The following is a 26,838-nucleotide window of genomic DNA, read 5'->3' as shown; positions in this document are numbered from 1 at the left end:
TATATAAATGCCTACAATTTTGTCATTATCTTGGACAGACACACCCCAGCAGTATTACTACCATAGGAAATAACAGCTCTACCTACTTTCTTCGTGACATGCAGATGTAATTTTCTGTAAGGTTACTTATTCCTGCTCCAGCATTTCTAGAGAATAGCCTCTTAATTTACCATTCAAGCTAAGTGTGAAAAAATATTTAAGATATTCACACTTTTAAGGAACCAAAGAACAAAACTCTGTTCAAGCAGGATGATTTTCCTGGCCCTTTCTCCCCACTGCACACCCAGAAAATCAGCTTAAGTGTTGAAGGACTCTCCAAAATAGTGTGGAATAGGGTATAGGGGGTTGCTGAAGGACAGAGAAATAGAAGAAAGCTGGGAGTACATCCCATGAAAGTGGCCTTTTCACTCATACAAGGTACTTTGAATCCAAACACTTAGGCATTTCAGCAGTAAGGCTGGGTAATGAACAAACCAGAAAACCACATATGTATTCAGTTTAGTTAAAGAAGTTTGAAGATTTTGACAGCAATTCTGCAGCCTATTATTTGCACTTAGACTCATTAAAAAAAGATATTAAAAACATTTAATATGCAACTGAGACCAAGACTTCAGTTTTTAGATTAAGCCAGTGTGACACCCAACTAAACTCACAGCCCAATCCTAACATGCCCTGGAGCAGGCAGTTCAGCTGGCATGTGCTGCATCCAGAGCAGGGCTGGGCTGGTTTGCAGTAAAACTCAGAGTAAGAAAAATGCATTCCCCTTACCCTGTGTCACATGGCAGCTACCCCACTGGGCTACTTGGATCTGCGGCACCTAATGAGGTGGTGCAGATCTGAGCGGCCTGGTGTAAGACTGCACTGCCTAGGAGTGGGATTAGGATCTGGCCTCGGTTCCAGATCCTGGCTCCACCCCTCCCAGGCTTGGTCCTCTCACTGGCCCACCTGCCCTCCCCCTGCCCCGAATGCTCCTGTTCCACCCTCCCTTCATCCTCCCCTGACCCCCGTGCCGGCCTAAGTCGGCTAACACGAACTCACCGGTCTGCCAGTACAACATTCGACCTCCAGAGGCCAGCGCACATCAGTGCGCCAGACTCCCAACTCCTGAGATGGTGCAAAAGTGCTTTATGGCACTTTTGCAACACCACTGGGTCAGCTCAAGGGTGCATCTAGATTGAACTCTCAGTTCTTCAACCTGCTTTAAAGTACAGATATGTATTACTGATAAACAATCTGTCATGAGCATAATAATACTGGCAGCATTTACGGAAATTGAATTGGGAATGTTCCAGCTGGAGCTAAACCTCTGGATTATTTTCTTCCGGTGAGGCATTAATTAAAATCAAAGTTGGGTGTTTTAATTATTGTAGCTCTAAAAACTCTCCATGATGCACCACAACACAATAATATCAAGTACAAAGCATGTCAGCGTTTTGAAAAGAAAAATCAGGCCAACTATTCTTCCAAAATGTAGATTTCATGGCTTTGGTTCTATCATGTTTTTTTTTTTTGGGGGGGGGGGGTTGGGGCAGGTCAGAGTGACCCTGTGCATTCTGGATGAATCTTTCGAAGCAACAAACACATGGACAAGTGATTAAATTATGAATTTCTAATCAAGAAGCCAAGCTGAAGTCAGTTTCAAGAATGCAGCCTGAGTAGGCTTGAGAGAGGAGAGTAGGTTAGCAAGGTATGGGTCAAACAAAGATCTAGTGAGGTCTGAGAGGAAGATGGGAACAAGATACAGAATCCATTATTTCACACAGGGAGTGCTTCAAGGTACAGCTACATCATTGGCAAGAAGAGAAAATTTATGTAAGAGTAGAAAATGGCAATACAGGTTGAGACTCATTATTCCTGAGGGTTCCATTCCAAGAACTCTGGATGGCAAAAAACATACTATAGCAAATCAATTTAAAAAACAAGGTCTCTTTGTTCTGGTGATTTAAAAACAGCCTTGACCACTTTTGTGATGCACACAGAGGCAATCAGTGTCTTTCCAGGTGCTTAGGCTTCACTAGGAGGCAGCAATCCCTCTCTTCACCAGGAGCCCCAGTAAGGGGAAAAGAATGGAGAAGGTGATAATCGCTGCCATTTAGCCTTCTTTCACCTGCTCAGGGGGAAGGGAGGAGTGAAGCCTGCAGAGGGAATGATTGATGGATTGTCAGCCGGTTGCCATTATTAAATGACTGTTTTCCTTTACTTTAAAGGGCCCTTCTCGTCAGCTTTGAGACAAAAAATCTGTGGATGCTTAGGTTATACCTGTAATCACTTGTATGACTGTCTCTCTGCAACAGTAAAAAGCAGTTTTTTAAACTGTGATTTTAAAGGCGTGCATTTTTCCCCTTCTCCAGGGATCAGCACATTCCTTCTCATTTGCAGGGGCCACTCGTGTTGACTCAAATCCGTGTATAAAAAAATCCATGTATATCAAGGCTGGATGTGTAATTGATCTCTAAGGAGTACAAAAAAATCACTGGAGAAGTTGCTTAGAGTCCAGATGTTCCATGGTTAGGTGAGGGAGCTGGCTCAGGGAGCAAAGCTCCCAGCAGGCTCCCACGTATTAACAATATTAATATTTTCCAGCTTTACAAGCATAATACTGGCTTCACTGAACGATCCTGATTTATAGAAAATAATTTCTCAGAAATGAAATACAGTTTTGAAATGCTCTCTCTAATTTCAGTCACTACTTAAGAAGTAGGGGTAAACTACTTCCCCTTTCCCAAAATTACATAAATCAGCAAACAAGAATAATGTTCACAGAAATTACTTTCGTTTCTCATGTGAAATTAAAATGGGTTCATAAATATATGATAAGGTAGCAGTACTATATACACTTAGCTATGAGTTAATCTTATTGAACTCAATAGGCTTTACAAGTAGACATACGTACACTGTAAGTATGCAATTTAAAAATATTTAAAACACAAGTTTAATGTTTACCGCTGCCTGCTTTTGAGTCTTACTTTTCTAAATTCGAGGGGAGGACTTACCATTTTCTCAGAATTTAAGTCATTTCTCAATCATATTGCAGAGGCAAGGAGATGAACTCTCTTAGGCACAGAAGAATCAATACATGCAATATCTGCTCATCCTGAAAAATAAATAAATAGACATCCATACATCCTGCAACACAAGCCAACACACAGGAATTGTCTAGAAAGAACAGGCTAGAAATCTGACTAGCTAAAATGAGAGCCCTGTTTATTTCTATGATTTTTTTTACTAAATAAGTCTTGGGAAGCTCATGGGCACAATATACATGATTATTATTACTATTAACAGTACTTATAAACCGCTTTTCAACAAAAAGTTCACAAAGCGGTTTACAGAGAAAAATACATACACAGGCCATTTAGGACTGCCAAAACCTGAAATGTATTCATGCATTCATTTCAGGAGAACAGATTATCTTGCTATACAGGACAATCTTAATCTAAACTCAGTTTTGCCAAAACACAAGCTCCCAAATCAAGTGTTTCTGATCAGTACAGCTATTTAAGTAATGCATATTCCAAATATGACCTGCATGCAAGTTTGTCTATGCTTGAGAAAACAGATCACATGGCTGGGAGCCAAGGCATACCCAGCAGTATGATCAAACTGCTTTAGAATGCCTCCTCAGTTTCAAAAATGTTTTGCCATGTGGCAGGGAGGAGTGCTGCTTTTCAAGAAACACAAAGCTAGAAGAGCAGAAATAATTCAGCCAATACTTACTAAGCTTCAAATATGATCTGGATAGCTGTTCAGGTTCCTTTGATGAACTTAACCAGACTTCCTACGTAAGACAAGAACACGTTCTGACTATGATATTCAGGAAGTTGAGCAACTGGTTGGCACTGCTTTAATTACCAATATCCTGCATTTAAAACTCTTTTATATTCTTTATATGGCTATTCAGTAAATATACAGTAAACAATACGTTATAGAAAAACAAAGCTTTATATGCAAAAACAAAAAATATAAAAGGAACAAGACATCAGCCACCAAGATCCTTCTTACTCATAATTCTAACTTTGATTGCCCAGATAGCTTTAAGAGAAACTCCTTAATTCAAATCAACAGGTCCAATATATACAAGAATGGGTGCCCATTTCAAATACCACCTACAAACCCCCCACTACAGTCAAGACATACCAATATAGTACACTGATTATTTTTCATATGACATTTTCTTTCACCAGTTATCTCTGCTTGACCCTATTTTTGATCCTTCTCCTTATTAAAAAAGAAAACTGGAAAAGAAAATCCTGAGCCAATTCTTCCAACCATGATGCCACAGAGTGATAGAGTGCAACAATTTGGGAAGTTTTCAGGCAACCGTACAGATTGATACAACGTTCAGAAATGTGCTGACACTTTATCGCCACTCCTCACTGACCTTCCTAGTTTTATATAAACCCATACTCCCAAACTGCTCTGGTTCATCTGGAACTATCACCAGAACCAAACGTCAATACAAATAGGCACCCACAAATTAACTCAGGTTAACTTAAATTGGGGTGAGCCCAATACCCAGAACCAAAGAGATCCCTCCCCCAAAGTTCTTGCTTCCACTGGCATTTCTGAGAAGGTAAGAAGCAACAGGAGTCTCTTCTGAGCAATGGGAGGTGCTCTTATTGTTTGAGCTTGGATATGATGAATGGTAAGAAACAAGAGAAGACCCTGCCTCTCTTTCAAGCCCTGCAAACATGCTAGAGGACATGAGAGGAGGATGGTAAGGGCAGTCACAAATAATGGCTGGATAGTAAGCAAAGACATCAGCTGTGGACCCCTGTACACAAGTAAGAACAGCCCCACTGGATCAGGTCATAGGCCTATCTAGTCCAAGTTCCTGTATCTCACAGCGGCCCACCAAATGCCCCAGGGAAATTTGGTACTACCAGGCCCTGAAACAAATGTTCAATATCATGAAGGAAAAAGAAGTGCTCTGTTCTCCAAGTGATTAGTTTTTTTGTAGTTTCAAACATCACCTACATGAAAAGCATGAAACTTGCCCATAGATACCAAGTGATAATTGTGCATGTGTCAGCTTAAGCACCAGTGAGACAGAGAGAGAGAAACTGTTGAGGCTAGCACAGGATTTGGATTCAAAATGCTCGCTTGGTCCTGAAGGTGACTGGGCCCAATCCTATCCAACTTTCCAGCGCTGATGTAGTTGTTTCAACAATGTGCGCTGCATTCCACAGTGGGGGGCCAGTCATGGAGGCCTCCTTGACATAAGGAAATGTTTGCTTCCTTATCTTGAGGCTGCAATGCTGCAGCATTGCAGCAGCACTGGAGTTAGAAAGTTGGATAGGATTGGGCCCTGTGTGGCACTGGGCAACTCTTAACCCAGTGGTTCCCAACCTGGCGTACAATTACTCCCAGTGGTACTTGCCAGGACCTTTAGGGGTACTTGAAAAAGAATTGAATAATGGTGGAAAAGGGCAGGTCTGTATCTGAATGCGTTGTGGAGTTGGCAAGGCAAGAAGGAAGGGAGCTAGCTCGCCCTGAAAGCCCCATCAACTGCTAGCTTCTGGTCACCAATTCATGTATTAACAGATCAGTGCTGAAAACACATGAATTTGAAATAACTGCAACTACATTAATTACAACTACATTAATTTTGCTAACATGAGGGGTACGGTTTATGGAAATGGGCTGCCAAGGGGTACGTAAGTAATAAAAACATTGGGAACCACGTCTTAGCCTAACATTCAGTGATCTTATTAAAAACCCAATAGCCCCACTGACTGCCACCTTTAACTGCTTCTGAAAGAAGGCGAAGGCTCAAGTGTTTCAATCTGCACCGTGCCAGCTGCTTGTTGAGAACTTTGTGTTTTTATTTGCATGGCACTCAGAGTCACTTTGAGACTCCATGAGGAGGAAAACAAGTGAGGTAAAGATACTGTAAACAGAGTGAGGAACCCTCCTGTTTAGTCAAAGCAGGAATGTCACACTGACGCACCACCACAGGAGGAACAGGTACAGTGACTGGCCTGACCCACAGAGGTTATTTACACAGCAAGGGTGAGGGGGAGATGAGGCAGTGCCCAGTCTCTCACCTGCCCCAGTGACACCTGGCTACCCCCTACCCTATGGCTACCAGCCTCTCACCTGCCCTGGTGACACCTAGCTGCCCCCTATCCCTGGCTATCCCCCCACCCTACCAGCCTCTCACCTGCCCCAGTGACACCTGGCTACGCCCAATCCTATGGCTACCAGCCCCTCACCTGCCCCGGTGACACCTGGCTACCCCCTACCCTATGGGGCGCTGCTCCTTGCCTTCCCACTATACCGGGCATCTCCCCGGAACGCTCAAGGGGGAGCCTCTTGCCACGCAGTCCCTCCCCACCTGCCCGCCCGGATCTCGCCCCTCGCCCTGGAGCCCGGCTTGGCCCCTCCTTCACGAGAAGGCTTCGGGGGCCACAAGCAGCTGCCCCGCACCGCCCCAAGGAGGCTCCCCTGGTGGCCGCCTGTCCTCCTCTCACCTCACTGCACGGCCACCTCAGCCGTGCGCACAGCCAGTTGCTGTGTTGAAGGTCCAGCCGGCGCACAGCGAGCGGCACCAACGCAGGCGGCGGAGAGTGAGCACCACAGAGCGCCGATCCCTAGAGAGGACTCGCCGGTCACGGAGAGGGATGGGCCAGAGCGCCCTAGCAACAAGCCTGGCCTTTGCCGAGCGGAAGTGCCGCAGGAGTGCCCTGAGAACGGCGTCCGGGCGTGTGCGCGCGCTGCCTGTCCGCTCGCAAGGTCACCCACGTGCGGGGGGGGCGCGTGGAGGGATGCTGGGCCCGGTGGCGGCTGTTTCGCTGGGCTCCCCCGGCCGGCCCTTGACGTCGGCGGCCCTGAGCTGGGCGTGCGGTCTGCGGCTCCGAGCCCGGGGCCTGGCGGGCCGGAGCGAGCGGCGCTCTTGCCCGGCGCAGCCTCCCTTCCCTCTGCGCATCCCGGAGGCGGCCGAGGCAGCGCGGCTGGTGGCGGAGAACGCGCAGGCGCCGGCCCCGCTCAGGAGGTTCATCGCCTGCCCCGAGCTAGCGCGGGCCGTCGCCTGCAGGCTGGGCAGCGGCCGCGACTCCGGGGCCCTCGTGCTGGAGTGTGAGCCGGGTGAGTGAGGGCCGGAGCGGGGGAGACCCGCACTGCCCCCTCCTCCTCCGTCAGTGGGGCTTCAGCACCAGTCGCTGGACCGCCCCCCGGGCCTCTGGGAGGAGGCTTATCAGGGGTACCAAGTTTCTTTGGGGCCCCTTCCCAAAGGGGGGGCGGAGTGGGGGTGGCCACAGCCACGGTGGCGTAGCTGGAGGGGGCGGAGCGCTCAGCCTGGCAGGGAGGGGGCGAGCGGCCCCTCTCTTCAGAGCCATTCCCTGCAGGAGGGGCAACACGGATGCCTCATGAGTTCCTACACAAGAACGAAGTGCTTATTTCTGTTCCTGACCTGTTTAATGACATCACGTCCTGCCAAATGACGTCATCACTTCGGCCCTCAGCAGGCATCATGAATGATATTCGACCTGCTGTATGAAATGAGTTTGACAGCCCTGCATTAGATTCTGTTATTCACCCCTTTTAGTGATTGAATGCAGTATAGAATTTATAACAATGGTTCTCATACATTGAGCCCTGGGACCCACTTTTTAGAATGAGAATCTGTCAGGACACACCAGAAGTGACATCATCAAGCAGGAAAATTTTTAACCATTCTAGGCTGCAATCCTACCCACACTTACCCAGGAGTAAGTTCCACTGACTATAATTGTTAAAAGCATATGCATAGTAGCTTGTTAAAAGTACAGGTCCATAACGTTTCCCCAAATGCAGTCACATACATACCACCAAGTCTGACATATTAAAAATAAAATATTGACATGAACGGGGACCCACCCACCGTTTGAGAAACACTGGTCTATATACCAATGTATTCTGGGATGACAATGGAGGAGCAAGAAACCTGGAAGTGTGTCTTTAAAGCTATTTTTCCACTGATTTGGTAGCCACTGATTTTTTTAAGCCACTGAACCTGAATGGATAACAAGGCATGGCCTGTATTGAAATTTCAAATCAATTAAGGTTCCTTGCTTTGAAGTAACTGATCTGAAGGAGCCTTCAGAATTAGAACTGAATTTATTTAAGGGGAACCACAGAGCTGTCTGTAAGTTGGTCAACAGAGTTGTATTATGCTGCATGTAAACACCCTGCAGTCTGTTTTAAAATTCATTTTTGGCTACTGTTGATATCATGTGCGAAAATTCTGTAAATGTTTAGCATTAGATACGATTTTACCACATGCTTACCAGAAAGTGGTTTTCCATGGTACTTACTCTCAGGTCAGTATGTAAACAGCCCAATCCTACTGAATTCCCCAAGCAGCAGTGCCAATGTGACATCTGTTGCATCCCACAGGGAAGTTTTGGACTCCTTGGGGAAAGGGAACATTTATTCTCTTCCCCTAAGGAAAACCCCTGATAGCTTTCTGGGTCAACTCGGACCTGTGCCAGTGATATCAGAAGGCAGATCAGATCCAGGAAAAGAGTTAGGGTTTGTTGGGTGCTGCCACCATGTCCACCCCTTTCCCAGTCTGCTCTCATCTCCGCCCCATTGCCTCTCCGTTCCACTCACCTCCTGACCCTTTCCACCCCTCCCCACCTCCCTCCTGCCACCTGCACAATTCTACCTGGGACTGCAGGTGTCCGGTATTTGCTGCCATGCGGAGCCAGCTACAGCAGCAACCAATGTGCATGTCCCAGCGTGTTGCCTTTTGTGACAGCTGGAAAGCATGTTATGTTGCTAGAACACTCATTCCCAAAGCAAAATGTGTCTTCAGGACTGAACCATAATAGAGATTTTCAGAAAGCTATGAAGAAAGCCAGGAAAGTGAAGTCTGAGTTTTCTGCTGCTTCACTGTATTGCCTGCAGTGTGTTTACACCTTAATGCTTGTACTGAGATATCATATAATACTACTTACAAAGCTATTTAGTCTAGTAATTTAGCTATATGAATTTTGCATTTTTACATTGTCCTTTTAATAAACTAGATTATGTTTACTCTTGGTCATCCCCTTCTCCTTTACAGGAAAAGGGTCTAGAACTACTGTTGGAAAGGCAATTTCAGGATGAGGTATTAAACTCTAGTTATTTTTTTAGGTCCTGGAGTCTTGACCCGAACACTACTTAATTCTGGGGCTCATGTGATAGCTCTCGAAAGTAATAGTGCTTTCCTTCCACACCTAGAGGTAAGTATGTTTTGTTTTTTAATTTAATTGCACAAAGATAGTTAAGCAAGAAGATGAGGTCCCAGGATAAATTCCAGCATCTCTAGTTAAAAGGATTTGGGATAGCAGAAGTGAGAAAACAGCCGCCTGTTACTGTGGAGAACTGTTATCTGTCTGAGTTGAAACTGATGAGCTAGATCAGAGGTGTTCAAACTTTTTGGCAAGAGGGCCACATCATCTCTCTGACACTGTGTAAGGGGCCAGGGAAAAAAAATCAAGTTACATTTTAAAATTTGAATAAATTTACACAAATTAATATAGTAGAGATGGAACTTATATGAATGAGTGAAGGTTTTGCAATAGCTCAAGGTCTATAAAGTCCTTGTACAAAGCAAGGCTAGCCTTTCCTTCACTGCTGCTGCATCACAGACATGAAACAGCAAGCAGTGGAGGGACCCTTCGGCCTGCAAGAGGTTGAACAGTCGCCGTCACACTGAGAACAGTTGCGTTGGACCAGCTCAAGCTAGCCTCCAGAGGGCCAGAGGCTCATTGGAGACTGAGGTCTTCCTACAGGCTGAATTGTGGGTTCCCAAAGGGTGCGAATGGCCCCCCGGGCCAGGGTTTGGGCACCCCTGAGCTCAGTGGACCAATGGCCTGATTTGGTGTAAGGCAGCTTCAAATATTCAATCTCATGTTGTAATTCTTTCTTTGTTTTTAGTCTCTAAAGCAGAAATTAGATGGCCAGCTGGAAGTGGTGCATTGTGATTTCTTCCGATTGGACCCTATGGGTTTTGGACTCATGAAGCCACCTGTTATGTATTCTGAAAGACTTTTTCAGAATCTGGACATCTTGGCTGTTCCTTGGGCAGCAGGTAAATTGCTTGTATTTGTAAATTGTTTGATAAGCCAGGCCCGTATTTATTTTAATTATTTGTACATTTATGTTTAGCCTTTCTCAATTTAGGAAATTCAAGGTGGGTTATGTTTGGATGAATGGTCATATGTTCCTGACTAATGGGAACAATAAATTAGTGAAAAGTGAAATGCAGTGTTAAGAATCACTAGTTAAGGCATCTTAATGTTTCTTCAGATGTCTTTTGGGGAATGTTTAATGGTTTTTTTTCTTAAAGAAAAAGTCAGAAATTGAGATTAATATGCCTGTTACAGGAGTAAGTTCCATACATATCTTGGGAGCCACGATGGCTGAAATGTAACTGTGCCACAAAGAAGACTTTATTTCTTGTGGTTGTATCAAAGTGAAGGATATTTTGGAAAAGATAACGATTCTGCTATTTAATAGTTTGTTTTGGTATCTTTGTTTATTTTCAGTGCTAGGGTTGTTGAACACACTGTAATTTTCATACATCTTGATTTATTTTTATAAAACAGATGTTCCTTTAAAAGTGATTGGAATTGTTCCACAAAAAAGGGAAAGAAATCTACTTTGGAAGCTTATATATGCCTTATATGAAAGAAATTCTATCTTTAAATATGGAAGAACAGAACTGAACCTGTTTGTTAGTGAAAAGGAGTACAAGGTATTTATGTACAAAAAATTAACTAACAAATCAGCTAGTATGTCTTTAGAACCTACTTTGAAAAACCTATTTTAATATGGTCTTGATGTATTATTCATCATAATGTTTAAGTTTAGCTTTTTAGTCTAGAATAAGAATATTTACTGCTTGCCAATGTAAAGAAATCATTTTCTCAATGACTATTGAGGAAATTGCATTGTTGGCAATTAAGTATTATGGCATTCCAGGAATAGATATCAAATACAATTTTTTTTTAAGATTTTGTGGCAAAATACAAACTTGTTTTTGAAAAAGTACCCAAATAGGAAAACTATAGGTTAGTCTTTAAACAGTTGTTCCCAGACTGTGTGCTGTGGCATCTGAGGGCATTGTAGCAAAGTCACAGAGGCACTGTGGGATGTCCCTGGTAGTCTCCTCTTTCTGGCTGTCCTGGGCACTGCCATCTTGTCTCGCGTGATTCAAGATGACGGCACCTGGGAGAGCTAGGAAAAAGACCACCGCAAAAGAAGAATGCTACGATCGCTGTAAATTTGAGCACCACACTGCTTTAAACTGTTTGCTTGCTCTTTTGTAATTTCCTATCTTATCACATACTTGTAAATGGAACACTTTTGTTGTGGCATATAAGTGCTTCTAGAGTGACAGATGACAAGCAGTCTGAAGACGAAGTGGGATTTTGCTGTGATACGATCTTTAGATGCAACTTGAAACTTTCTCCTTTAGTCAAGCTTTTAGGTTTCTTTTCAGATCACTGTTCAACAATGAAAGTATTACAGGAATGGAAGTTTTTCTTTATAGATTTTGGGCACTGAACACGAAAATCATGGTTAAAAATACTATCCTAGCTCAAATTTCTGAGAAAATCGACCGTTTCTGGTTCACATATATTTCATTGGGATATCCAAATACTAGGAATAAAATTTAACGTATTCATCTTCTTTATATATGTTGTTTTTTCGCCTGCTGCTTGTGAGGAATGTCCGGTTCATCTCTCTGGAGCATCCAGCAAAAATCTGCTAACATTGCAGCATTCCACTTTCCTTTGTATCGTTGTTCCATTGCAGAAATGTCCTGGTGGAATTGCTCCCCGTGTTCATCACTGAAAGCACCAGTTCTCAGGGAAGACATCAATATTTGAATGTAGGAAGTGCATCTTGAGTGTCATGTTGCAGCCACGTTTCTCATAAGCATGTAATAGTTCTTCCACAAGGTTCATGTAATTGCCAGCCCGCTTGTTTCCCAAGAACAATGCTGCAACATTCCGAAAACATTGCCAGGCATGTTGCTCATCAAGATTAAGAATACACTCAAACTGTTGGTCTCCCAAGAGCTGGCGTATCTGTGGTCCAATGAATCTTTGATCTTCTCAGTACTTAGTTGTGGGAACTTTTGGCACAAGTATTGAAATGCTCCCACGAACAAAAAAAATTGGATGGATCTGGTTCCAACCGCTTCTTCGCTATGATCATGTGATTCACGAGGCAAAGACTTGTGATCCAACTTACCCAGACCAGAATTTAACGTTTTCCATGCTGACTTATGAGTGCCGCTATTATAACATCCTATTGAAATATATGTGAAACAGAAATGGTCAATTTACTCGGAAATTTAGAGAGTATTTTAACTGTGATTTTTGTGTTCAGTGACCAAAAATCTATTAAAAATGGCTAACTTCGTTTCTGTAAGAAAAAAAGTTATAATTTGTTGAACAGTGAAATCTGCTTTGTAACTATTTAATTGGTCAAACAGAAACTACAACTGCTGCTTTTATATCTCTGCCAGACTCTTGTTGCTAAGCCTGGAGATACAAGAATTTATCAAGCATTAAGTGTCCTTTGGCAAACGGCCTGTGATATTCAGCTTCTGCACATGGTGAGTATTTGGCATGTTCAGATACGATCTGTAATACAAACATATTGATCCAGTGGTGCTTAATGATTGGTAATCTGTTGTCAAAAGCTTTGAACATGCTATCTAAAAGAATCACATGCTGAGCATTAGGTGCTGATCTACTGGTGGGTAGCAGCAATAAGATTGTTTTTGAACCAACTTATGGTCAGTATTGTTTCAATTCAACTCCCAGTTTTAAATCTATTTCGGTCTGTCTCTTCCAAATTAGGGCCCCACGCTCTCAGGCTGCATCATATTAATTGATCTAGCCTTTAAAGAAATCCTGCTTATTTCATTGTTGTTCCCTTTCTCCTAGGAACCTTGGTCTTCATTTTTAACTAATTCAAAAAATGGCAGACTCTCTATACCAAAGAGTGTGGTAAGCGTAATACTCCTGTATTGCTAAAGCAAATGTAGTGAGAGTACCTGTGTCCAGTATTTGTGCCTTTAAAACCAACATTTCATCAACACAAAGGCAACAGCAAAGAAAAGTCTTCTGATTCATTGAATGCATTACCGGCAATGCTAGCAAACATCAGTTACATTCTGTGTAGAACATCAAATTGATTATTAAAGATGCATTAAACTGCCTGATTGCAGAATCTCAAGATATATAGACTGAGAGAGCTGTTCCATCCCATTTGATTTAAGTGACAGACTACCATGAGCCAAAGTATGAATTTAATCTCAAGACCATTTCTTAGTGAAAGGCACAAAGCTTCACTAGATTGTGTACTTGATACCGCAATCAACTCTTGGTCTCCACAGTGTTTTTGCACAAGCCAAATGTGTATTGGCCACACTTGTGACCATAAATCAAAGTTGCAAGATTTTTTGTTGCTATAGTTAATGCAGTAATTACTGCATTTATGATGGGATGGGAGGAGGATGTTCATAGCCCAACAAAGTCTGAGAACGTCAGACTTAATATGTCAATATATAGTTTAAAGGGTTAGTTAAATTTATATTATTTATACATTTCTTTGTACTTCATTCAAACACCTCCTGTATTTCTCAGGATGTGGTGTAGAAATTAAGACAACAAAAGGCACAACTTTCCAGTTAGGAGGAATATTTCATACATATGAAATGCAGTTCTTGAATAAGGATTTTTAATTCTTTTGTTTTACACGCAGCTGCTGCAAAATGACCACTTATGCTTAGTCCGAATGACACCCCGGAAGAATTTATTTACAAACAGCCTGACGACCACTAATTCGAGCATATTTATTGTGATGGTAAAACAAAGTCTTGCTAAATGCAAGACGAAATTAATAGATAAATTAAAGTAAGTAAAGGTCAGTTTCAATATTTGGCAACAAGGGTAGAAAAGTATTTAATGGAACATGACACTCGTATGAATCTGACTAATGATATGCAGAATATGCCTTGATTCAGCTAGTCTGTTCTGTGACTGAGTATCTAAATACAGTGGCTGTGATCTAGGCTGCTACCCAAGGACCACACAAGAGTATGGGCATATGCAGTGGTGGGGGGGGGAGAGTTGGGTTTGGTTTGGTTTGATTTTACTTTTACTTTTTTAACAGCAGGTCCCCTTGCTATTTCAAACACTGTCTTTGAAAACTCCCTTTCTTTCAAAAATTCATTGCTGTGTGGCTTGAGAAGCTGCTATTCAAAAAAATACAAGGTGAAAGCATCTTGAAAAGCTATGTGAAACTAGATATGCATTAGGCATACACGAGAGCTCAGGTGTGACCAGTGGAAGTTTTAATTTTGAACAGTGGACCACCATGCTGAATTCAGCTATAAAGCATGGGAGGTTGCTGCTTGTAAACATGAATGAATTCCACCCTTCTGGAATGTTGGATTCTTGCCAGTATATTTTAGATAGCCTGAGAAAGTTTGTGTTTGCATACATGTGCCTGCAAAAGAATCATGGAAACATTGTCAATTTAGTGCATTAGTGCATTAAATTTACATTGAAAACCATGCTGAAGTTCAAATAATGTTTACAGCATTTTATAAATCACAAAATATATTGTAGAATTAATTTAGAGGTAAAGTTTATACTTTAATTAAATCAAGATTGGAGGAGAATGATCCGTAAAAGAATGAAAGCAGGTGAGATTCATGTTAAAAGTTTTGCTGTGTGGTTGTGAAATCTATATAATATACCACTGACAAACTTCAGAAAAGTACTATAGATATTGGCTTTTCCTTTAGCTGTTGTGGTAGTTATTTCCCTATTCTGGTAGGTCTGCATATAGAGGTCGGTGCTCCTTGAGAAGCATTTTCCTTAATTAGCCAATTGTAACTCATTTTTCTATGTCCTGTATTTCAGTTTATGGAGTTCCGAAAGTGGGAAGAAACTGTTGAGACAGCTAGAGATACCAGAAAACATTACAACAGGTAGTTTATACCCAGAACAGTACAAGTGCCTTTTTGAGGCTATGGAACAATCTAATGAATTTGATCAAAGCTGGCTCTATGACGATGCTTTGGAAGATAGCAGGGGCATAAATTTTTGATTTAAAAACAGTTTTTTTGATGAGCATCTGACTGGAAATATGATGCAAAGGATGGAACTGCCTGAAGTCTCCTTATCAACGAAGATGGGTTCTATGAAGAAAAAGATGCTGGCTCTTGAAAATCAGATAACATACACATGCAGACTAGGACCACAAGGTAGTTCCTGTGTGGACAATACGATGTTATGGTTGGCATCATCTTCTCCTATATAATGGCAAGGCAAAACCCTTTATTGTTAGCACACTGTATTGGGCGATTACTTGTGTTCAGCCTTTTCATTGCATATGAGCTACATTTGGCAAACAGGACAAATACAGCAAGTTCTGCAGTTTGTTTCAGAAATAATAGCTGTAACAGTATTAAAGAGGTTTATGCTTGCTGAAAGCCGGGTTCAGTTTTCAGAATGCTGCTAGAGCAATAAAAGGAGCAAAAGCATGGTGAACACTATGAATTATATCCTAAATGCTGCTTCTGTTTATGAAAGAAGCTCTATTTGTCCAAGGAGGAGGGGCAGTTTTCACAAATTTCTCTTCACTTAGCATACAGTCCCAGAGGTGCATTTCTATTAAAGCCTGCTTACCAAAATCCCTCTGTCTTTTAAATGACAATGTGTGTAAACACACTTCAGCTATCCTGTTTTCTGACCAGGACTTATAAATGGTAAGAGCTTTATCTCATCACAAATCTCTTCCTAATTGTAAAAATGTTTATCTTTATGTAAATATCTGTATTAAAAATGCAATAAAACTATGTTTCTAGTCAAAATAGTTGTTTCCCATACCCCTTGCAACTATATTTTCCTACTTGCCCATAGTAGATTTTGGGGACTGAAGTAACAGGGAATGAAGTGGTCACAATGAAAGAACTTGTATTTAATTATATGTTGTTTCTTCCCTATATTTATTTATAAATCAATAATGCACAAATGAACAAAATCAATAAACAGTGCACTAGAACAATACAAACTACAAAAAAAGAAAAACACCAATACACACACACAATAGCTCCAAATATACAATTATGAAGAATATCTTGCTTCTCTACAACTTCATCTAATCTAAATATCAAAACACAACACACGTCTCCATCCACAATTCTTATACATTTCCTTTCTTCTTAACATTGGTTTTTTATTTAGACTCTTCTCGATAATTTCATTTCCCTCTATTCCTCAAATTCAGAAATCATTGTATCATTTCTTTCTCTTGTATGTCTTTCTTTCTCAGAAAGTCAATGAGTAGTTTTCAATTACAGGTGAGCATTGCTTATCAGCGACAGCTTGCATATGCAACAGCCACTGCTGGTCCCTGTTCACACCCCCAGCCATGCTCCCCTCTGGAGGCTTTTCTGAGCATCTCAGAAGCAATACGCTTTCACATGTTGCCTCTACGAAGCTTAGACTGGCCATTTCGGCCAAAAACACATGACTTCCCAGGAAACCAAAAGTCGCATCTTCTCACTCAAAACGTACATTCTGAGCCTCGCAGCTGCCTCTGTGAGGCTCAAAAATGCCTCTGTGGGTGAGGGGAATGTGGCTTCCCACATTCCCACCTTTGGAGCCTTCATATAACATCTTGGCGACAGGGCTGCCGGTCGGCATCCCTGTTGCTAAGTGACATACGACTGAATTCATAAATGTAGTTTCTTCTCTTTAAGTAAAATCATAAGTTTATCAAATTCTGCTGAATCTGAAATCTTTATCCACCCATCTTCAACTGACAGTATTTCTTTTTTTTTCCAGAATAGAGTATTTTTGCTGCAGCTTTCATATATAAAAATAAAGTTTCAAAACTTTTTTCAGTATAATTATGATACCTAACAAGAGAACTTCTGGTTTCATCTATACATTCACTTTTAAAATTGAATCTGCATATGTATCTATCTGAATCCAATATTTTTTTTTTTTTGCCTTAGCACAAGTCTACCACATATGGTAAAAGGAACCTTCTTTGTTTTTTACACTTCCAACATCTCTTTGGCATATTATCCTACATTTTAGGCATTTCATTGATATGTTGGAGCAGCAGTATCTTAAACAAGTAGTATCAAATTGTGATTTAATCCATTTTTGCCCAGCTTACAGGTGTACACATTTGGTCCCTGCTACATATATGCAATGTTGGGCAGCAATGGCTTAATTATCTTCATCACTACACAGAATCTACATTTTAGGGAAGGCCCCTGGCTCTGTGGTAAAGCTCAGTCAAGATATTACGCTCAGAAACCTATTAACTGACCCAACATTCTCCCCGGGTTTGTTATTGTTCCTAAATAAGGTTCAGGCCATAGGTCTCAGCAGATCTGTTAGTTGCCCTCTCACCAGAGTTGGCATTTAAAACTGAAAACCCGGCGTGAGGCTATAGAGCAGCAAGAGCTGTTTGCAGCCACAACCATGACCTGTTCTCCCCTCTGGTTTCCGTTTTTTCCAATCCTGGGTAAATGGCCCACTTACTTATATTTCCTATTTAATTCACAGGTACAGAGAGCCTTCTCCCTGGTGCGTTGCAACGTTATGACATCTAATTTTACATTGGGGAGATACAGTGGCCTGAGTGTGCAAGCAAGGGTGTGTAGCTGCAACTCCTTGGACATTGAATCTCTTTCACATATGGTTTTAACTTGCAAATGATTTGATGATCTGCTTTCGCAGCTGCTCAGGCCATTTTTTTCTTCCATACGTGGGTTGGGGAACTTTGTGCTACATCAGTTACTATTAGGAAATGTTGAGGCATGTGCACGCCAGGTTGCAAAATTTCTTTACTCAATTTTGAGGAGGCGTATAAGTAAGGGCGGTGTATTGGTTGGGCACATGAGCTTTTTTAGGTGTGGTTTAAATGTATTATCCTATGTTAGGTTTTATGCCAATAAAGCTTCCTGAATCTGAATCTGGTAAAGCTCAGTGATAAAGTCCCAAGTCCAATCTTCAGGTAGGGCAGAGTAAAATTCCTGTCTTGAGAGCTTCTACCAGTTTGTGTTGATGATACTGACCTAGATAGACCAATTAGATAACTCATTATAAGGCAGTTCCCTATCCTCTTATGCAACCATGTAACTTTGCAGTGCTGATTGGTGTACAGTAGACTATAGATAGCAATTTTATATTGTATAACATCTGTAAAACACATGAATGCACTGTTACGGAGTTCTGAAAATGATAAAACCCTGTGGAATTTTAAGAAGGTGAACCCTGGGTTTTGAAGGGTAAGGTGTGGTGGGAAAAGTGTGGTGAAAAGAATGGTAGTTCTAGTTTCTGCATTTAAAACTTCATTGGAAGTTCTGCTGCATGCTAAGAAACAACAGCCTGTTCTTCAAGTAGTGGATTTACACTCCAACTTAAGGCGGTTCATGAAAGCAGCAGCAAAGAGGGGGAGACGCTGAAACCTTATTAAGAAATGTATATCTTCCACCTAAAAAAGCTCTATGCCTAATCTTCCCACCCTAAAAAAAGGAATTCTAATTTTACAATGTAGCTAAATTCCTTGGAAAACATTAGTGGCTGACTCTTTAATTATTTAATGAGGAACAATTTCACTTTGAAAATCAGGAGTCATATTGCATGGCAAACTAGAATCAATTACCTGTGGCAAATTCTACTCTGAGCAACATGATCTCATTTTCGTACTATACAAGGTCATGTTAGTAAGCGGTAAAAGAATACAGTATGGGAGCCACATTATACCTGAAGGTATACCTCACTGAAGGTCAGATGGAAAATAACCACTTCACTGAACAGCCAGAAGTTTATTTATGAATATTTGCAGCAGTGTTCAAGACTGAGTTGCTGAAATATGGAACAGGCTTTTAAAACCTTTTCTATCTTTTAGCTGTAGCCTAACGAATGGATGGAAGTACAGAGCTGTGTTGGGTTGTGGTAGGTTTACAAAGTCTGTCTTTGTAGCACTCTAAGAAAAAACGTTTTAAAAACACCAGCTTTCGTAAGGATAGTTCTTTCAGAAATATAGTACCTGTCAATACCTCTGACTGTATTAACATTTAAATTCAAGACCCACTGCAATGTTGAGAAATTAAAAGTGAGCTATAGTGCCATCTAATGGTTGTTTTATTCATAATATTTACAGTTCAAGAATTAAAACTTTACATAAATGAAAATTCTAAGCAAACACAATGATGGTACTTTGACACCACTCACATGCTTCTTCATTCAGTCCAGTTGACTGCAATAAAATGCAAGATGCTTTTTTTCAAAATATGCTCAACAGACATGACTGGTTCCACAAGCCCAGTGGCTGAAGATCTATCTACAGGTCAGTGGTAGACCATGTGCTTTTTGTGCATTATATTCAGTTTGAGATTTCAGTTTTAGGCATCCATATTTGGGGCGTGTTGGAGGTGGGGTGGCCGTTTATGTTAAAGAAAGGATAGAATCCAGCAAAGTAGAGATTGAAGGCGGGTCCGACTCCACCATAGAATCTCTGTGGGTTAAATTACCAGGCCTGAGCAGCGATGTAATACTGGGGGCGTACTATTGTCAAACCAAAAATCAAAACTTTAGATATAGGCTGATGGGTTCTGAGCTGTCTGTGACAGATCAGGAGAGAGATCTTGGGGTGGTGGTGGACAGGTCGATGAAAGTGTCGACCCAGTGTGCGGTGGCAGTGAAAAAGGCCAATTCTATGCTTGGGATCATTAGGAAGGGTATTGAGAACAAAACGGTTAGTATTATAATGCCGTTGTACAAATCGATGGTAAGGCCACACCTGGAGTATTGTGTCCAGTTCTGGTCGCCGCATCTCAAAAAAGACATAGTGGAAATGGAAAAGGTGCAAAAGAGAGCGACTAAGATGATTACGGGGCTGGGGCACCTTCCTTATGAGGCAAGGCTACGGCGTTTGGGCCTCTTCAGCCTAGAAAAGAGATGCTTGAGGGGGGACATGATTGAGACATACAAAATTATGCAGGGGATGGACAGAGTGGATAGGGAGATGCTCTTTACACTCTCACATAATACCAGAACCAGGGGACATCCACTAAAATTGAGTGTTGGGCGGGTTAGGACAGACAAAAGAAAATATTTCTTTACTCAGCGTGTGGTCGGTCTGTGGAACTCCTTGCCACAGGATGTGGTGCTGGCGTCTAGCCTAGACGCCTTTAAAAGGGGATTGGACGAGTTTCTGGAGGAAAAATCCATTATGGGGTACAAGCCATGATGTGTATGCGCAACCTGCTGATTTTAGGAATGGGTTAAGTCAGAATGCCAGATGTAGGGGAGAGCACCAGGATGAGGTCTCTTGTTATCTGGTGTGCTCCCTGGGGCATTTGGTGGGCCGCTGTGAGATACTGGACTAGAATGGCCTATGGCCTGAACCAGTGGGGCTGTTCTTATGTTTTTATATTTGAAAGGATTCCATGTAGCAGCAACAAACATGTTTTCTGCAAGTAGACCGAACATGTAAACTCAATTTATATCAATAGTATCAGTGTCTGTATATGCAATGGTGAGAACCTGGGAAAACTTACCAGAATTTTCTTTCATATGCTTAGAGGAAGGTGTGTTTTTTCTTTTAGTTATGTCATTCACTCTTTGTAGAAGATAATGGATAAAGTGGATGGGTGATGTTCTTTTCCCTTTCACAAAACACCAGAACCAGGGGATATGCACTAAAATTGACTGTTGGGAGAGTTCGGACAAAAGAAAATATTTCTTTACCTAGCATGTAATTAGGCTGTGGAACTCCTTGCCACAGGATGTGGTATTGCATCTGCCTGGATGCCTTTTAAAGGGGATTGGACAAATTTCTGGGGGAAAAGTCCATCACAGGTTACAGGCTGTGCTGGGTATGTGCAGCGTCCTAATTTTAGAAGTAGGCTGCCTCAGAAAGCCAGATGCAAGGGAATGGCACCAGCACATCCACTAAAATTGAGTGTTGGGAGAGTTAGGACAGACAAAAGAAAATTATTTACTCGGTGTGTGGTCGGTCTGTGGAACTCCTTACCACAGGATGTAGTGATGGCATCTGGCCTGGATGCCTTTAAAAGGGAATTGGACAAGTTTCTGGAGGAAAAATCCATTATGGGTTACAAGCCATGATGTGTATGCACAACCTCCTGATTTTAGAAATGGGCTATGTCGGAATGCCAGATGCAAGGGAGGGCACCAGGATGAGGTCTCTTGTTATCTGGTGTGCTCCCTGGGGCATTTGGTGGGCCGCTGTGAGATACAGGAAGCTGGACTACATGGGCCTATGGCCTGATCCAGTGGGGCTGTTCTTATGTTCTTATGATAAAGGTCCCTTGTTGTCTGTGTGCTCCCTGAGGCATCTGGTGGGCCACTGTGAGGCACAGGAAGCTGGACGAGATGGGTTTTGGCCTGATCCAGTGGGGCTCTTATGTTCTTATTCTCTGTCTGAGTTTCATTCTAATCTGATTCATTAGGGGAGCTAATTATACTTTGCACACAGATAGTGGTACATAAATAGACTAAGATGGAGAGGACAGTGTTTGGCAGGGGTGTGTGGCGGGTGGGGAGGCAGGTGAGGCAGTGCCTCCCCACTGGAGTCCTTCGAAAAGCGCCCCGCCTCGTGTGAGGTGCCCAAGCACCCACAACCCACACGTGGGTGCTTGGGCACCTTACAGGCTGGCGCTGCTTTCTGAAGCACTGCCTCACTTGCCACCAACCCACCATCCGTCCTTGGTGTTTGGAGGGCAGCAGCTCCGCAATGAAGCCTTGCCAACCCAGAGCAAGCAATGGGAAGCAGAGCCTCCGGCGCCCTGCAGGCCCCCTTGTGGCGAAGCCTCTCCGCGCCCTCACCAAGGATGGCTGCGGCGCCCACCAGCCTGGCATCACGTGGCGAGCGGAGAGGCAGGAAGGGCGGCGGGGACGCGCTCCGGCCGCGTGGAGGCGGAGATGGAGAAGTTCGCGAGTCCGGGCAAAGGCAACGGCTTGCGCGCCTCGGCGCCGCTGAAGCCCGGCCGGCGGCTGTACCAGGCGGAGCCCTTCGCCTACATCGTCAGCAAGCAGCGGCTGGGAGGCGTGTGCGAGCGCTGCCTGCGCAGGTACTGGCTGAGCCGCTGCTCCTTCAGCCCGAGAGGCGGTCCGGGGATTAGCCGAGGCTGCTCAGGGGAGCCTCCTCTGCCCTTATGGGGCAGCGAAGCAGCTGCCTGGACCTGGGTGGAAATCCCCTGTAGGAGCCATTGCTTAGCAGTGTGGGGTGCTGCAGTCATCATCCTGGCCCCCACTGCCCCCTACCTGTGACAGCACCAACTGAGTGGCAGCTGCTGCTGTCCTGGCTTGCTCCGCAGTGCTGGTGGCCACCAGGCAGCCACTGCTCTGGAGCCTTCTTTTCAGCCTGCTTTTCTTGCTCCTTTTTCAAACTAGAGCACCTGGGCTAGAAGCAGGAAGTGTTCCCAACTCTTTTTTTCCCCATTGGAGGATAGTGGCAGCCAAGGTGAGTCTGTTGCCTCTGCATGTGCTGTTGCACCAATGCATCGCCCTTGATTGATGGCTCCATCACATCCAGTTGAACCAACTCTGCCAATCCTATCTGCACTTTCCTGGGAGTAAGCCCCATAAACTCTAATGGGACTTTCTTCTGAGTAGCTGTGCATAGGATTGGGCTGTGATTCTCCAGGGCTTCCAGATCACCCCCACCCACATTACCTTTTTCTCACCTTCTTTTTCTCTTGGCTGCCACTCTCTTCCCTAGTTCCCTGGCATCCTTTCCAAAAGGTAAGGAAGGAGGACATTGAGAGGGGAGTGGAAGATCTTCCTAGGGCTGCATCGCTTCCAACTTCCTTCCTTTCACACCCAGAAAGAGTGGCAGGAATGTGGCTCTAGTGGTGGCTATGGATCCATGGTGACCCATTAGGAGAAGTGGTCTGCTTTGAACTCAGTCCCACTGTGGTTCGTAATAGGGCTAACCTCACTGGTGATCTTGAACCAGATATTACACAGGCAAAGGGAGGTTGTACAATCAAGACAGCTGTATATCTGATATTGAAAACTTGCTGCACCCACTAAGGTTGAGAGTCTTCCTCCTTACTGCTGGCTTTCTAGGGTTTTATATTTTTATTAAATACTTCTATCCAGTTTTTGGGTTAAAAACCTCTCAAGCTGCTATACAATAGGTGTAAAACAACAAGAGGCAGAGATTAAAACATTGGAACGAATTGGCTCTAAAATTAGAATGTCTGGTAGAATGAAAGCATCTTTGTTGTCAGGCAGCTTTCCTCAAGAATGGAATTTCAATGGCATGGCACTAATTTTATTATTAACTACAGTTCAACAAAAAAAGTTCACAAAGGGCGCAGTCCTGACCAACTTTCTAGCACTGACATAGCTGTGTCAATGTGGTGTGCATTGCATTCTGTAGTGAGGAGGCAGTCAAGGAGGCCGCCTCAAGGTAACACCACGTTTGTTACCTTACCTTGGGACTGCATTGCAGCTAGGTCAATGCTGGAAAGTTGGTTAGGATTGTGCCCAAAGTGATTTACAATTGCAAATCAAATAATTAAATTTAAATAGCCAGGATGGTGTAGTAGTTGTGGTGTTGGATTTAGACCTGGAAGATAATAGGTTCAAGTCCCCACTGAGCCATGAAGTGTCCTGGGTGACTTTGGACTAGTCAGTTTCTCTCAGCGTCACTTCCCTTGCAGGGTTGTTGTGAGGATAAAAGGAGGGAAGGAACCATGTACACCACCTTAAGCTCCTTGGAGGAGGGTGGTATAAAAATGTAAAAATAAATAAATGGTTCCCTGTCTCAAAAGGGCTCACAATCTTTAAAAAAAATGTAGAACAACACACACAGCACATGCAGCAAACAGCCACTAGAAACTACATGGTACTGGGGTGAAGTCAAACATCATCACTGATGATGCTAGTACATGAAGTATGTACATGAAGTATGTGAATCCACTACAGTGGTTCTCATGACCCACCAGTTTGTGTAACGCTTCCCCGTCCCTTCAAGGGGCGGGGGAAGGGGAGGGAGGCAGTGAGGGGGTGAGGGGGGTGCTTTCCACTTACTGTGAATGATGTCGGGCTGCAGGAGGTGCAGGGAGCCCTGTGCAGCCCTCCGCAGCGCTCCCCGACTCTTGGAATCTTCAATAAAAGCAGGCACAAAGCACTTCTGTTTTGCAGGAGGTGCTTTGCGCCTGTTATAGAATGTTCCAAGCCTTGGGGAGGGCTCCGCAGGGCTCCCCACACTTCTGCAGCCTGCTGCAGCCCTACATTGTTCAAAGTAAGTAAAAAGCACCCCCTCACCCCCTTCTAGCCCCTCCCCCACAAGAACTTACTGAGGGAGTAAAGCTCCCTCAAAGTTTGAGAAATGCTGCTCTAGAATTTTGTTCCAAAGGTAGACTTCACATAGCACCATTATTTAAAATAAGCCTTTGTGGCATATTTTGTTTCTTCCACTAAATGTTCAGTAGATGGCAGTACATGAGCACATAAAAAATTAGATTTTTTTTAACGACTGTATTTATTGAAGCCCAGATTATCAAATAAAAAATGAATGCCCTGGTCCTCTCATTTTTAGCCATGTAAGTAGCCATTAAGTGCAATATTTATCTGACCAATGCAGTAGGATTACACTGCAGTCCTATACATGTCTATTCAGAAAGAAGTTCTATTCAGCCTAGTGGGGCTAACTTCCAAGTAAATGTGTACAGCAGTGGTTCCCAAACTGTGTGCTGGGGCACCGTGGGATTTTCCCAGAAGTTCTGGCCCTGTGCAGGCCCTACAGTGATGGAACTGTAGTTGCACCATGAAAGAATAACTTGATTCTAAGAGTGTTGTGACTAGGATAAGTTTGGTAACTGTTGTTGTTTAGGACTGCAGCCTTATAACGCAATCCTAAGGAGGTCTGGTCTGGAGGTCTGGGCAGGAGGTCTGGTCTAGAGGGTAGAGCATTTGCCTGAAGATTAACATCCACAAGGTCGCCAGTTCGAGGCCACCGGCACTGTGCGACCTTGAAGCAGCTGGCAAGCTGCAGCTGAGCTGTTCCATCCGCTCGGAGCGTGGGAGGATTGAGGCCAGAATGTTAAACCAGATCGGAGTGTAACACCTTGAATGTAGTGGTTCTTGAAAGAAAGAACCTTCTTTCAATTTGTAAAAATCCCTGCGTGGATTTAATAAGCCTGCCTATGTAAACCGCCTTGAATAAAGTCTTGAATAAAGACCAAGAAAGGCGGTATATAAATACTGTATATTATTATTATTATTATCCTAAGCTGCCCGGCTTGCAGTGCGGTATCCTAAGCACACTGGGCAGCCACTGGCAGCTCCTCAGGAGAAGGGGACTTTTGTCCTCTTACCCCTGGTAAGGAACAACACACACAGCACATGCAGCAAACAGCCACTAGAAACTACACGGTACTGGGGTGAAGTCAAACATCATCACTGATGATGCTAGTACAACACATGAAGTATGAATTAGTGAATCCATTACAGTGGTTCTCACGACCCACCTGGTAAGGAAAGTAGCCCCACAATGGGGCTAATTGATTCTTCGGCAGCCCTTGGGCAGCCCTCCATGTTGGGCGGGTGGCCTGACATGGAGCTCAGGATCAGGTGGAACTGAGCTCCACCCGTCCTGCTCTCCTCCCATCCCACTGCCTCCCCTGGCATGCCTCCTCCCCACTCTCCCCAGAACTCCTCACTACCTCCCCCTATGCCCCCACCTACCTCTCTACCGCCCAGTGGTTCAGGCAACTGCCGAGTGGCGAAGCACCAGCCAGCTGGCACTGGGCTAGTTCTGGCACTGGGCTGGTGCTAATGGCTTGCAAACACACTTTATGGCATGTTTGTGACAGTGCGCACTGGCAGTGAGCCGGCACGCATTGTTTAGGATTGGGCTCTTAGACCACTAGTGTATAAGGGAATGGCTTGTAATTACATAAAAATCTATCTTACCGCTTTAGAGGAAACTGTTATGGAAGGGATCAGATCAAATATGTGACTACAGTAATTGGTTTGTTTTCCAGCTTGTAAAGAACCTGATGGTTTATTTAGGATTTCAGAATAATTACAAATGCTGATCAAGAGACAGTTGCCTCAAAAAGTAGGAAACTGGTGCTCCTCTCTTATCCCTCTGATTTACAAGGACAGCCTTTTCAGTTCTACTCTGACTACCATTTAAAATTGTCTTGTAAAGTATCCCTGACCAGGGGGCAACCTTTAGTATTTATGTAGCATCTGTCAAGTGTTCAGAGCACATTGCTTGCATTTTCTCAGTAATCCTTATAACAGTCTTGTAAAGAAAGTCAGAATTGTGATCACCATGTTGCAGAGGAAGCACAAGTGGAAGGGTAGGGATGACTGGAGCTGAGTGAATAGTGGCTTGTCAGTAAGCATCTAGTGAGATCATCGCTGAGGTGAGATTTACCTTTTTGGTGCTGAATATCAAGAATTTAAAAAGTGAAATCTAAGGTACTATAACAGTCTTACTCTTTTTTTCTGAACAGAGATGAGTTGCATGACAGAGCTTTCTATTTTTCATCTAATATGAAAATTCAGCATCTCTCCTTATAAATATTAATGTGTGCCAAAGGAAAATACTTAGCATGAAAGGGAAAACAAAACAATATAGCAAAATTAGCCCATGCATGTTTTCATTTTTTCTTTACAAATTTGAAATGAAAATATGTGGTATGAGGGAGAAATGAATGATTAAAGTATGGATAATAGCTGATATAATATGCAGTTGCAAATTAACTTTTATTGTCTTGAAAAAAATTGGGGGGGGAGCTATTTATGGAAGTTCAGTGTAAGTTTTACT

The 26,838-nt window shown here is 43.2% G+C and overlaps 3 protein-coding genes across 3 annotated transcripts in view; 2 read left to right on the top strand and 1 right to left on the bottom strand.

Annotated features, from left to right (window-relative positions):
* The window catches only part of CNST (consortin, connexin sorting protein), a 55,137-nt gene extending 48,580 nt beyond the window's left edge, over window positions 1–6,557 (bottom strand). Inside the window, exons 1-3 of the mRNA XM_066617691.1 lie at window positions 6,474–6,557; window positions 3,718–3,778; window positions 2,994–3,094 (exon numbers count right to left, since the gene is read on the bottom strand). The gene's annotated coding sequence lies outside the window, so the exon portion shown is untranslated. The remainder of the gene's footprint in view (window positions 1–2,993; window positions 3,095–3,717; window positions 3,779–6,473) is intronic.
* A 126-nt stretch (window positions 6,558–6,683) lies between these two features.
* On the top strand, window positions 6,684–15,868 carry TFB2M (transcription factor B2, mitochondrial). The gene is made up of 8 exons (XM_066611506.1): window positions 6,684–7,086; window positions 9,118–9,206; window positions 9,904–10,057; window positions 10,575–10,723; window positions 12,506–12,595; window positions 12,930–12,992; window positions 13,750–13,901; window positions 14,916–15,868. Exons 1-8 carry the CDS (start codon window positions 6,768–6,770, stop codon window positions 15,100–15,102), a joined length of 1,203 nt encoding a protein of 400 aa, XP_066467603.1. The 5' UTR covers window positions 6,684–6,767; the 3' UTR covers window positions 15,103–15,868.
* A 6,093-nt stretch (window positions 15,869–21,961) lies between these two features.
* The window catches only part of SMYD3 (SET and MYND domain containing 3), a 429,466-nt gene continuing 424,589 nt past the window's right edge, over window positions 21,962–26,838 (top strand). Inside the window, exon 1 of the mRNA XM_066611503.1 lies at window positions 21,962–22,117. Coding sequence (XP_066467600.1) covers window positions 21,969–22,117 — 149 coding nt within the window. The 5' untranslated portion in view covers window positions 21,962–21,968. The remainder of the gene's footprint in view (window positions 22,118–26,838) is intronic.

This window comes from Tiliqua scincoides, chromosome 1 (assembly GCF_035046505.1).
Source record: "Tiliqua scincoides isolate rTilSci1 chromosome 1, rTilSci1.hap2, whole genome shotgun sequence".
NCBI lineage: Eukaryota > Metazoa > Chordata > Lepidosauria > Squamata > Scincidae > Tiliqua > Tiliqua scincoides.
This window is presented reverse-complemented; position numbering and strand designations above follow the sequence as displayed.

Coding starts and splice junctions, on each gene's coding strand:
- TFB2M (XM_066611506.1), top strand. CDS start 6,768: ATGCTGGGCCCGGTGGCGGCTGTTTCGCTGGGCTCCCCCGGCCGGCCC. Junction 9,207..9,903: donor CTTTCCTTCCACACCTAGAG/GTAAGTATGTTT, acceptor CTTTGTTTTTAG/TCTCTAAAGCAGAAATTAGA. Junction 12,993..13,749: donor TCTCTATACCAAAGAGTGTG/GTAAGCGTAATA, acceptor TTTTACACGCAG/CTGCTGCAAAATGACCACTT.